This window comes from Antechinus flavipes, chromosome 2 (assembly GCF_016432865.1).
Source record: "Antechinus flavipes isolate AdamAnt ecotype Samford, QLD, Australia chromosome 2, AdamAnt_v2, whole genome shotgun sequence".
NCBI classification, from domain to species: Eukaryota; Metazoa; Chordata; class Mammalia; order Dasyuromorphia; family Dasyuridae; genus Antechinus; species Antechinus flavipes.
The window spans coordinates 655603620-655616944 of NC_067399.1; the positions used below are offsets into that span (position 1 = coordinate 655603620).

Below are 13325 nucleotides of genomic sequence, written 5' to 3' on the forward strand. Positions count from 1 at the left end.
ATCAGCATTTCACATTTGGGATTCTCAGACTCAGAATCACAAATTGCTAGGACCGAAAAGAGATTTTAAAGCCCACTGCTCCTTGAGGGGACAAGCTTTCTGAGAAACTCAGCCACTTGCCTAAAAGCCTCTAACTAGCAGTGGCAAAGCCCAGCTATTTGGATGCCAAAGCCAGAGCTGTTTCCAGAACTGCATCCAGCCCTGGCACAATGCAGAATGAAGAAAATCCGCTTCTGGCTGAGTCTTCGGGAGCCAAGGGGATGGGGGTGGGAGGAGAGAAGGAGAATCTTTTCTTAACTGGCCTCCTTGGAAACTCCAGGACCTAATCTATTTTCTCAGGAAAGGAGGGGTGACTATGGGGTCACCACTCTGACCTTTTTGTCAGAACACTGTGAGGTGCACACTGCTCTAAGGAATGATTCTGCCAGCAAATCTAGGAATGAGAGGGGGACTCATTTATGCCCAGGCTTGTTCTGGTGTGTTGTTAGGGGTAACAAAATGAGCCCATCAGGAGAAGATAATGCTTTATAGGACAGTGTGTTTGGAGTTGAAGTCCAGAATCCCTGAGTTTGTATCTAAGTTATATTATTTAGCCCTGCATGACCTGGATTATGTTATTTAACATTTCAGCCTCTCTTTCTTGATCTGTAGGTCCATTGAATCTGGTCTGGAACCTGGATTCAAAGTCCAAGAAGTACTTTTATGAGCTGGGAAAGAGCATAGACTTGTCTTCCTATGATACTCCAGGAAGGAGACCCCAGTTATCTAAGGCAGAGTCAGGGCAATTTAGAAGAGTGAAAAGAGTGGAGAGGGAAGATAGGAAGAAAGATCTTCCTGATAGCTTCACTTCTAAACCCTTGGAACAGCTAAGAGAAAGAAGCTGTGTAATCCCTTGCTCCTAGATCCTAAATCCAAGAGAAATGCCCATGGGCATTCCTGGTGGCAGGAAGCTGATATCTAGACCTGCACAGAAATAACAGAAAGGATAAGAGGAGAGAGCTTTCTTCCTCGGGATGGGAAGAAGGCAAAGAACTCAGAGACTCAAAAGGTAGCATAGTTAGACCCTGGAAGAGTTTTTGAGCTCATTTGGTCCAATCCTCACTTTAGAGACATGGACATCTGGAAATGGTCTGAGCAAGGGAACACAAACCTGGGATTGGAACCCTGTTTTCTGACTCAGAATTTGGGGATCTTCTTATTAGTCTTTCACACCATTCTGAATGCTGAGGCCCTTTCCTTTCCCTCCTCACACTCCCCTCCCAGTTTTCTCTCATTTTAGAATGGAAAAGGGAGATTCAGAGAGATTGTGACATATAGTATCTCCGTTCTTGCCATCCCAGGAAAGACAAAAGGGGCTTCTCTGAAGGGCATCTGGCCCGGCCTGTTGTGAGGTAGTCCTCCAGCACTTCTGCCCTTGTGTTTTGTTCCCCACAGGTCAGAGCCTTGGGAAACACTCTTGATCCAGATCTCAGGATGGCCCGAGAAAGGGGAGGATACCACTTTATGGCTTCCCTCCTTTCTCTGTCTCCCTGTTCATCTCTGTCTCTCACCCTTGCTTCCTTTCTCTCCGCACACTCCGGCTCCCCAGGAAGTTAAAAGGGACCCAGCGGAGTCTGAGAGTAAAGAGAGCGACGGGGCAGGGCAGAGGGAAGAGAAAGAAATCGTAAGAGGGGGCTGAGGAGTGGGGCAAGCGGGGAGGGAGCGAGACGAAGTTCTGGTCCTCCGAGTGAGGGAGGGTCTTTGATGAACCCAAAGTTACTGGAACGCAGCGGGTGGAGAGCAGTGAACTCCCGGGCAGACTGAATGATTCCCCCCACCCCGCCCCCAGGCCCTTTGTCCCCATCCAGCTGTGCCCCGCGGGGGAGGGGGGAAAGGGAGGGAGGGTTCGCGTGGCTGGGCCCCGAGGGCCGCCAGCGCTGATTGGCTACTTGGGCAACCAGCAGTGGGGCAGGCACGCTCCGGGCCCGGGCCGATAAGATAAAGCGTTCCGAGGGGGGCACACGTCTGGTGGCTCCGGAAATCCCCCGCTGTCCCTGGGCGGCAAGCAAATATAAGGAAGGGCCCTCGCCCCTGCTGGACTAGTCGTGTGCTGGACTTTCAACCTGCAGTGTTTCTTCCTCTGCTCTCCCTCTTTTTCCTCCTCCTCCTCCTCTCCTCAGTGCTCACCCGACCTCGCGCAGAGAGGCCCCCGGAGGTCAGAGCCCGCACTTTCTCCAGGGGCAGGCAAGAAGACGGGAAGGGGGCCCTCGGCTCCGCCCCGCTTGTGCTCTGCCTCTTCCCCTTCGAGCTAGGTAAAACTTTCTCTGGGGGCACCCTGAGGTCACTGGGTGAGGGGCGGTGGGGTGTCCTTTTACACAAAGCAAGCTCCCGGGCATTGGGATCCCTCCCCACTCCCAGGGGGACTGAGCCCGGGGAAGCTCGCGGCGGTCGGGACTCCTCCCCACTCCCAGGGGGACTGAGCCCGGGGAAGCTCGTGGGGGTCGGGACACCTCCCCATTCCCAGGGGGACTGAGCCCGGGGGCTCCCAGATGGGGCAGGGACGGGCGTCCCGTTGAGACTGCACTTTCTGCCCTTTAGAGGATGTCCCCCAAGCCCGCCTACGTGGTGACCAGCGAGTCGTCTTTCCCGAGAGCTTCAGACACCGCCGCCGCCACCGGGGTGTGCGCCTCCTGCGCCCTGTCCCCGCCAGGCAGCCCCAGTCCGGCGCCGCCGCGGACCTGCGCCGACAGCGAGCCCCGAGCTCCCAAGAAAGGCAGGGCGCGGCGCGGGGGTCGCAGCCGGCCCAAGAGCGACGCGGCGCTAAGCAGACAGCGACGCAGCAGGCGCATGAAAGCCAACGACCGCGAGCGCAACCGAATGCACAATCTCAACTCGGCGCTGGACGCGCTGCGCGGCGTGCTGCCCACTTTCCCGGACGACGCCAAGCTCACCAAGATTGAGACGCTGCGCTTTGCGCACAACTACATCTGGGCGCTGACCGAGACGCTTCGCATGGGGGAGCACGGCCTTCGGGGGCTAGGGCTGGGTCTGGAACTGGGACTGACCCCGCCGCCGCTCCCTGCTGGGGAGCTCAGCAGCCCCGGCAGCGCCTCCTCCTCCTCCTCCGGGGAGTGGGGCTCGCTCTATTCTCCAGCTTCGCAGGCGGGCAGTCTAAGCCCCACCACCTCGCTGGAGGAGCCGCCGCCTTTGCCCTCAGCCGCTTCCCCGGTCTGTCTGGGCCCCGAAGGCCTGTCCTTCCCCGACTTTGTGTAGAAGTGCCCAGGAGAGCCTCGGAGGCCAGTGGGTCCACGCGTGGGCGCATGCTCTAGGCACTAGCTCTTCGACCTTCGGGCAGCTTTCCCATTTCAGATTCTTCTTGCACAGTGCCCACTTTCTACCAGGTTTGGGGGATTTATACATGATCATTCTTCTCGGGCAAACTTAGAGTCGACAAGTGTCTGCAGTTTAGCCACCAGGTCCCACCGAACTTCTATAAAAAGACTAGATGTATAGTGGTGGAATCAAAGCGCGTTCTCGCCGCCTCCGGTCTCTTCTGTCTGACCCCTTTTCTGCCTCGGCCCATTCGCTCATCTTTCTAGTATCTCTGGACTTTCATCTCGGAGTCCGTTTTTCTCGATGTCTCTGTGCTTTCTGGTGGCACGAATGTCTTTGTCTCTGTATCGTTTTACGTGTTTTTTTTTCCCTTGTGGAGTCTACATCAGTTTCTGTCTCTGTCTGTCTCTGTCTCTCTCAGTCTTTGTCTCTCTCTCTGTCTTTGTCTCTGTCTCTGTCTCTCTCTCTGTCTCTCTCTGTCTTTGTCTCTGTCTCTGTGTCTGTTTCTGTTTCTCTGTCACACACACACACACACACACACACACTCCGTAAGTGCTCCCCTCCTCCATTCGGGGCTGCTTTTTTCCCCCACTAGGAGCGCCCTGTCCCGCCCCCCCCCCCCCCCACGGCTCCAGACCCCCAGCTCCTCTCTTACTCAATCGAGGGCGAAGACGCTCAGCCTTGTCCTCTCGCACTTTCCGGAGCTGCCGCCAGAGATGAGAACGCGGGTGAGGTCTGAGCTCGATGGAGCTCTGGGGCCAAAAGGCTGTGCCTGAGGCCACGACTCCGACTTAGCTCTTGCAGCTCGCCCCACTTCTGGGAGCCAGAGGTCGGGACCTCGGTGCAGGACCTGGGGAGAACAAAATCTCTTCTTGAAATCAGGTCGTGATTTTTATGCTGTCTTTTGGGATGCTGATTTTTTTTTTTTTTTTGGTACTTGGACACAGTAAATTATATTAATTTTTCCATTTTGTATTTATTAATATTTCATAGTGTGAAAATATATATTTTGTAAATAAGATTATTTTGATCTCGGTGAAAGCCTTTTGGTGCCAATAAAATAAACGGAAAAGACTGAGTAGGAGCTAATTAACGGCGGCGATCTGAGATGAGGCTGGGCGGGGTGCGGGCTTTTAATTTGGAGGTGGGAGGAACCTTCGAAATTATCCGGATACGAGGACTCTCCGAGTCATGGCCCCTTCGCGGGATTATGTTTTCAAATACTTGAAAGAAACGCTCCATTTCAGCTTGAGATTGGAGAGAATCAAGGTGGCTTTTTTTCCCTTTGAAGTCCATGGACTCCTACTTGTCCCCGAGTTAAGAACCTCAAAACTAATCCAGTTCCTGGTCCACCTTTGACATATGAAAAAATGAGAGCCGGGATTTGCTCAAGAACACACTGTAAACAGAGCTGAGATTCGAAGGCAGGTTCTTTAGAGGCCTTCAGAGGATCCCACCCCTGCCTGAAGTTAGAGGAGAACAGAAATCTGCCCAAGCAGAAATCTGTGCTTATTTCACAGAAGCTTTATAGCAGGGTATGTTTAGTTAGTTAGTAGTTAGTTAGTTAGCAGGTGAGGCAATTGGGGTTAAGTGACTTGCTTAGGATCCCAGAGCTCACAAGGGTTAAGCATCTGAGGTGGATTTGAATTCAGGTCCTCCTCCAGTATGCCATCTAGTTGCCCCTAGAAGGGTGCATTGAAAGTTGGGGAGGATCTTTTTTACAGATGAGGACACAGAAACTTTTTGTCAGGGAAAGCTCCATATATGAAGCCCTTTCCTCTGACTCCAAGTCTGGTTTGAGGTCATTATTTCTCCACTCCACCATACACACTTAAAAAAATATATCGAGGCTACACGAGTTTAGAATCGCTAAAGGAAGAGAGCAGGGACGATCCAGGAGTGGGCCGGGCTTCTTGGATAGTGGCCACAGGCCAGAAGTTTCCCTAGCCTGTTTTATGGAGGGAACCCAAGACCCCGGAAGGTGCTTCTTACGCAAACCTTAGGCTGCTCCGGGACTGCAGGATCCCTTGGGTTGAAGATCCAGAATGTAGGGCGCACCAGGGAGCTCTCTCTGCTTGATTGAGCAGCTTGGATTCCTTGCAAAGGTCAGTGGGTCGTGCTCTCTCCCCCGGAGCCCAGATCCACTCGTGTCTCTCCCCACAGCTGGGAATGGCTGTGGCCCGGGTCTAGGAGATTAGGTCAGTGCTTGCTGATGTCGATGATGGAGCGAGTTGGTTTGGAGAGACTATAATCTGTAAGAAATATACTTGGTAAGAATTCTCAATAAAACCCATACACATATACTTCCCACCCTAATCTAGCCAGCAGTTTCTTTCTGGCCTGAAACCCACAGAATCACAAAAACCAGAGCTCGAAGGGCCATTTAAGTCAATCCCTTTATTTTATAGATAAGGAAATTAATCCCTATAGGGAAATGACTTAGAGGAAATCACACAGCCACAGAAAGAGGTAGTGTGATAGGAAGCATCATAGCAGCATCCTGGATTTATAGTCAGAACTGATGGGTTTAAATCTTGGATCCTTTGATTGGCTCTCCCTTGGACAAATCAGCTCCTCACTCTGGACCTCCTCTGTAAAAGAAAGGGGGTTGAACTAGGGTTCATTCCAACTTCAAGCCCCATAGTCATCCCTTGGGACTAGTAACAGAAGAGAGTTTAACTAGATTATGTTCGCTCTAATATCCCAGGGTCCAAATAGGAAACTTTCTACAACACAACAACAACCTGTCTTCTCCTGCCTAGATCTAAGGGGAAAAGGTTGAGCCTGCCTTAGTTTCCCTGATTGGAAAGCAGAAGACATAGGTGAGCCCATTCGACTTGAACTATTAAAGTCTCCTCAAGGATGATAGATTTAGAGTTAGGACAGCATTTAGTTCAGTGCCTGGCATACAGCAGGCACTTAATAAATATTATTAACTGCTTGGTTAACCCCTTCCTTTTATAGTTCAGGAAGTTGAGGCAAAACTTTTCCTATTTAAAACAACTTACTAAAAGTGACTTAGATTGTAAGCAATAAAAATGGGATTTGAATCGGGGGCTGCTAGATCCAAATTCAGCACTTTTCCCAGGGCACTAGCCCTCTTCAGACTTGGAAAGAAGGCACCCCCTCACCCCAACCTACCTTCAAGCTCCAAGGTCAGCTGATGGGGGAGGGAAGAGTGGGAGACAGAAAGGAATGAGAGGAGTGAGACAATGAAGGTTCTTACAGTGTTCTGGAGTCTGATTTGAAATATTTCCATTTGGAGGAGGCAAGAGTAATCAAGGGAGCATATTCTCTGTTTCTCGCTGTGTCTCTCTTCTCTTGTCTCCCCTCTCCTGTCTCCTCTCTGCCCTCCTTCTCCTCCTCCTCCTCTTCCCTGAGTCACAGACTAACCAAAGAGAAGATAGATTGCCTTAATCAAGAGCTGGATTTGGGAGGGAAGAGGGGATGGCAAACATGGGAATAAAGGGAGGTGTTGTTTAATTCCTAGGGATTTAATCAGGAAGCAGGAGATTAATGACTTGTTGGTGGTGGCTGGCAGTGCTCAGGTGTAGTGTCAGGGCCAAATTTTCTTCCACCTGCAGCCCCATGCCTGAAGGCAGGTGTGTGGCCTAGTTTCACTTAAAGGGGTGGGGGAAGAGAGAAGCTCCTAGACACTGGCAGAAACTGGAAAGAAGAAGCTTTCTGTGGTAGAATTCCAACTCTAAAAGTAAAGCTCCTATTCTTCACCACCCCTTCTCTAAGCTTCTGGAATCTGTCAGAAGTTGTCTAGCCAGGAAAAGAGATGTACTTGAAACTGGTATCCTAAATAGTAGGTGTTTTAATTTCACACCTTTTCCCTCAGATGAGTAGAAACCATCAAGGAAGCTTTCACCCAGGAGTCGTTATTCACTTGATAAATACAAGTCGACCTTCTGCCCCTTTCCCCCCTCCTTATTTATTTTAATTTAGCTAACTAGGAGGGTGCTTAACTGCTAAAATGCAGTAGGGCTGCCACTTCTGGGAATGGAAGTAAGGGGACTGAAAGAGATTATAGTCTTATCTATGGTGGTTCTCACAATGTGGTTGGGACCCAGGGAAGGATATCCAGGTGGGGTTTGAGGGGCCAGGCCCAGGGGCTGAGTGTGACTGACCAATCAGGGCCCCTGAATCCAGCTTGCCTGGCTCTGTGTGGTCAGCGCCCCCTCCCCTGAATCTTTTGGAGGCAAAGGAAAATCTTTCAGCCGCTTGGATGCACCTTTCTGCTTTCTGTCATCCCCTTCCTCCACTCCCTGCACATCCTCCCAGGAGTGACGAGATGCTGGCTCTGAAAATTACCCCGAGGTAATTATAGTCTTATCTATGGTGGTTCTCAAAATGTGGTTGGGACCCAGGGAAGGATATCCAGGCACATGCACCCCTCAGGTCAAAACTATTTTCACAGTAATACTAAGATGTAAGATTCGCTAAATATCTATAGATATAACAACATAAACAAAGCTCTTTGGGTTGTGGCCACCCCCTACCCCTCAATAAATTCTAATTGCTCCATATCACCTCCAAAATCAAATATAAAATTTTTGTCTGCCGTCCAAAACCCTTTACAACCTGTATCCCGACTACTTTTCCAGTCTTTTCAAATCTTACACTCCCACCTCATCCACTGACATTGGTCCCCTTGTTTTTCCTGTAGATAGATAACATTACCTCCTGATCCTAGACATTTTCACTGACTTCCCCCCCACCCCAATATCTTGAATGTTCATCCTCTTTGACTTGGTCTTTTTAACTTCCTTCAAGTCTCAGCTAAAATCCTACATTTCCCAAGAAGCCTTTCTTGATTCCCCTCAATTCTCGTGCCTTCCTTGTATTGATCATTTCCAATTTACCCTTTCTCTGACTTGCTTGTATATATTTGTTTACTCCCATTTCATTCTTAGATCCTTGGGAGTAGAAGCTATCTTTTGCCTTTCTTTGTATTCTGGGCACTTTGTAGGTACTATATGAAGGTTTATTCCCATTCCTTTCCCCCTTTCTCCTACTAGGGACTTGACAAAACTTTACTGACAGAATGACTGACTGTGAATGACTCCTGAAACCAAAAAAAGTTTGACAGCTGGTCCGATAGGAAAAAACCCTGCAGCAAAGAGTCCATCATCTGGGTTCGGATTCCAGCCCTGCTACTGCTTACTACAATTCAACAAGTATTTATTCAGCACCTACTGATACCAAACAATCCCTGAATTGAAAGAAAATGCCCTTGGAAGAAAGGAAGCAGCATGTTTACAAATAAGAACCACAAAGTAACTCGGAGGTGAAGTCAATGATTCTCTAGTTTAGAATAAAAGTTAGGTAAAGGAGAAAGTGAGAATCAACAACTTGGAGAAACAGGAAAAGCTTTCGTGTAGAAAGTGTCCCTTCAGCTGACCCTTGAAGGAATTTGGGAATCTCAAGAGGCTAAACAGGGAGTGAAGAAAAGGGAACGTTCTAGGAATACAGATCAGCCTGCGCAAAGACGTGGAGATAATGGATAAATTCTTTCCCTTCTCTGAGCCTCAGTTTCCCTGTCTGTTCGGTGATAGATTCGGGAATTTTGAAGGTCCCTCCTAGATTTAAACTAGGATCTCATTACTCTTTCAACAGCCCTGAGATAAGACACACTATCTTTTTTTCAGTGAAGAGTTCTGGTACAATGTCAGAACATTTGGGGAACAGAGGAGGAAGTTGCTTTTATGTTTAAAATGATAGCAGGTCACATTTTGAAATTTTGTTAAGGTTCCCCCACAACAAGAATGTAAAGGAAGTGATACACGGAGTTGTAGTTTTCATTTTCACAGATAGGGAAACTGAGTCTGAGAGAGATGATGAGATTTGCCCAAAGTCATGAATTTGGGAGCCAGGCCTTGGGCTCAGGAACCCAGAACCGAAAGACCAGTGGATATTCCACTCTCCCCAGGGTTCCTCTATTTAAAAAAAAAAAAAAAAAAACAAGGCCAAAATAATTATCCGGAAATTTCCTTGATTTCTTTCTCCTGAGAAACTGTCAGCTTGGAGGCCACAGGCCTGGAAAACTGTGCTAGCTAATCAGATCCGCCAACTCGGATCCTAGCAGAGAAATGGAGCCTCCTTAAGAATAGTCGTCCCTTGTCCTCCTTGGGCCCGCTGGCCACCCCAGGCGACAGCCACCCACAGCAGCTCCACGTGCACGCCCCATTCAGGCGGTTTCCAGTGACGTGACTGGCAAAAAAAAAACCCACTGAACACCATGCTGGAGCAGGTGTCTCCCACACTGCCATCAGGGCAGTGAAGTCCCCGCCCAGTCCTAGCCCCCAAATCTTTCTGTGCTTCCCTAATAGTATTCAGAAAAGTGGAGCTTGAATGTGGTGTCTTACCTCCCCCCCCCCAACTTCTATCAAGCTGGGATTGCTGCAGGTAGATTTATGGGGCTCTATCCCACCCACTCACCCCCTTCCCCCCAGCCGGGGCTGGAGGACAAAGCAGCCGCAGGTCTATTGGAATGCTAATGGCTGGGCGCCAGGTCCGCCGCCGGCCAGCTAGAGGGGGAGGGGGCAAATGATCCCGGGACAAAGACTAAAGGGGCTCCGGGAGTCCCGGCGCACACGTGACCCCACCAGGGAGCCTCCAGACCTTCTAGAAGCCATCGGCCAATCCTTTGCTCTGGGAGCAATTTGCGGACAATCGCCTGTCTCCTCGAGCCTTAATCTTCCCATCGAGCTAATGGGGATAAGTGAGCGTGAAATAAACCAGTGCTGGATCATGCTTCCTTATCGCTACAAGATTAACGGTGCGTTTTACTTCCAACCGCTCTGCCAGGTAGATATGTTGTTACTAAACCGAAGCCCCGAAAAATTACGTCAATAGCAGTAATGTCTGGGCTCCAAATCCGGCCTGGCTAGCTACTATAATGCCTCTTAATAAAAGCTTCTTGGTAGAATGGTTGAAGATTGCGTGGGTCTTTATTGAGGCTCCTGTCCCAAACATATCCCTGAATTAAGCAGGTCCTGGGAACCGTCTGGAAAGTTCAGCGTTTGCCCCGAAGGGGGCTTTACTTTTGGAGGAGGGGAGAAGAAATGGATCTGGGCTCTCAGGAGTTGGAGCTGGGGGTGACAGGAGGAGGCGGGGACGCACGAAAATAATCCCGGCTCGTGGCCTCTAGCCAGAGTTGGACTAGACCTGGATCTGGCGACCAGCCCCAGCGGCTCAGAACGTTGCCTTCTGTTCTCGTCCTTGCCCCAGAAGTGAATAAGCGAGCCGCAAGGCCCACTCGAGCCTCTCTGCTTCCGGGCCGGCCCCTATCTCTCTCGGCCCTGGCTGGCTCCAAGCAGGAAACGGGCGTCGTGCCTCTGGCCATGGTGCTGAAATGGCGGTGCAGCGGGCGAGCGGGAGGAGCAGATGGCTTGCTTGACTCTACTTCCAGCAGTAGCCGGAATAGCCTGAGTAGCTACTCTCCTTTCCTCCCCTCCCCCAGTCCCACGGCCAGTTCACCGTGACTCGCCCCACCTCCACTTCCGCCAACATCCAGAGCGGAGAAGAAATAGCTCCTGGCTGCCCCGGGGTGGAGTTCTCCGGAAAGAACCGGAGCTCGGAGGTTACAGGCAAGAGAGGGTTCAGTGAGTTCTCTTCTGCGCTCCCTTGACCTCCGATCCCTAGTCTCCTCATCTATAAAATGGGGGGATGACATTTTCACCATCTCCTTCACCATTAGGGAAGAAAGCGCTCTGTAAGTCTTGGAGCATAGGAATATTCTTGAACTCTGGCCGGATCTTTAGGACAATCAGATTCTTGTCCTGACTGTAGCTAATTCTAAGTGTGATCCCCTGGGCGAGTCTTTTGCCCACTTTGTGCTTCATTTTCCTTCTCTTTAAAACGAGGAGTGAGACTAGTCCCAACTCTCGGTTATTCTAGAAAGGACAATCTAGGCTGTACTGGGTCCTTGGTTTCAGGATATAGAGGGTATTGTGGAGGAATGTACTTTTAGAATTAGGTTTATTTTGGAGAAGGGAGCCCTGCGATATTAAAACTGGTTATGGGGGCAGCTAAGTGGCGCAGTGGATAGCGCATCAGTCCTGAAGCCAGGAGGACTCGAGTTCAAATCTCACCTCAGACACTTAACACTTCCTAGCTGTGTGACCCTGGGCAAATCACTTAACCCCAATTGCCTCAGCAAAAACAAAACAAAAAAACTGGTTCTGCTATTTAATAGGGGTCTGACCCTCCTAGTGCAAAGAAAAGAACATTGCATTTGAAATTTAAGAGAAATTTAATTTAAATACTGATGTTAGCCTGCAAAAAGTCACTTATCTCCTCTGGGCCTCAAAGAGGTAAAATAAGGGGACTTGACTAAATGACTTCTAAGATCTACTGTATTGAGTCCCACCTTTTAGGTGCCACCAATTTAGGTGAATTTAGTTGCAATGCAAGATGCAGAATTGGCTACATATTTGTAACAAAGGCTTTGAAGAAGTATACATTATATTTTTGTTTTATTTATTTATTTAACACTTTTCCTGTTATATTCTATTTTTTAAAATAACTTTTTATTGACAGAACCCATGCCAGGGTAATTTTTTACAACATTATCCCTTGCACTCACTTCTGTTCTGATTTTTCCCCTCCCTCCCTCTACCCCCTCCCCCAGATGGCAAGTAATCCTAGATACAATATATGTGTGCAGAACCAAACAGTTCTCTTGTTGCACAGGGAGAATTGGATTTAGAAGATATAAATAACCCGGGAAGAAAAACAAAAATACAAGCAGCTTATATTCATTTCCCAGTGTTCTTTCTTTGGGTGTAGCTGCTTCTGTCCATCCTTGATCAATTGAAACTGAGTTAGATCTTCTCTTTGTCGAAGAAATCCACTTCCATCAGAATACATCCTTATACATTATCATTGTTGAGGTATATAATGATCTCCTGGTTCTGCTCATTTCACTTAGCATCAGCTCATGTAAGTCTCATGTAAGTTCAAATAAGAGAGCTAGTCCTCTCTGTATTCATCCTGCTGGTCATTTCTTACAGAACAATAATATTCCATAATGTTCATATACCACAATTTACCCAGCTATTCTCCAATTGAGGGGCATCCATTCAATTTCCAGTTTCTAGCCACTACAAACAGGGCTGCCACAAACATTTTGGCACATACAGGTCCCTTTCTCTTCTTTAGTATCTCTTTGGGGTATAAGCCCAGTAGAAACACTGCTGGATCAAAGGGTATGCACAGTTTGATAACTTTTTGAGCATAGTTCCAAATTGCTCTCCAGAATGGCTGGATGTGTTCACAATTCCACCAACAATGTATCAGTGTCCCTGTTTTCCCACATCCCCTCCAACATTCTGTATTATCTTTCCCTGTCACTCTAGCCAATCTGACAGGTGTGTAGTAGTATCTCAGAGTTGTCTTAATTGGCATTTCTCTGATTAATAATGATTTGGAGCATATTTTCATAGGACTATAAATAGTTTTAATTTCTTCATTTGAGAATTGTCTGTTCATTTCCTTTGACTATTTATCAATTGGAGAATGGCTTGATTTTTTATAAATTAGACTCAATTCTCTATATATTTTGGAAATGAGGCCTTTATCAGAACCTTTGACTGTAAAAATGTTTTCCCAGTTTATTGTTTCCCTTCTCCCATAGTCTCAGTGGGATTTTTTTGGTGTAGACCTGGGACTGCAAAGTTTACTTTTACCCACAGGTGAATTGATTGTAATTACTTTGAGATAGAAAAATACAAAAACAATTTTAGGGAGCTCTCTAATTGTCCCCAATTGTCAGGGAGCTCCCCAGTTCTCAGTGAGATAATGCATGGATGTAAACAAATAATAGAGAAAACAATTATAGCCATTATAGAACAATTTAAAGTTGGTAGATTATTTTACATACTTTATCTCATTCCACCCTCACAACACTCCAGATAGCTAGGTGCTATCATTATCTCCATTTTGTAGATGAAAAAATTAGGCAAGAAAGATTAAATGTCTTGCCCAGAGACAATGTGTGTGTGTGT

At 48.3% G+C, this 13325-nt stretch overlaps 1 protein-coding gene across 1 annotated transcript; it reads left to right on the forward strand.

Moving 5' to 3' along the window:
- The first annotated feature begins 2575 nt into the window (after positions 1 to 2575).
- On the forward strand, positions 2576 to 4374 carry NEUROG3 (neurogenin 3). Its single transcript, XM_051974013.1, has one exon. It carries the CDS (start codon positions 2581 to 2583, stop codon positions 3250 to 3252), a length of 672 nt encoding a protein of 223 aa, XP_051829973.1. The 5' UTR covers positions 2576 to 2580; the 3' UTR covers positions 3253 to 4374.
- The last annotated feature ends 8951 nt before the right edge of the window (positions 4375 to 13325 follow it).

What these genes read in the sequence shown, in the direction of transcription:
- NEUROG3 (XM_051974013.1), top strand. Translation starts at nt 2,581, where the DNA reads ATGTCCCCCAAGCCCGCCTACGTGGTGACCAGCGAGTCGTCTTTCCCG.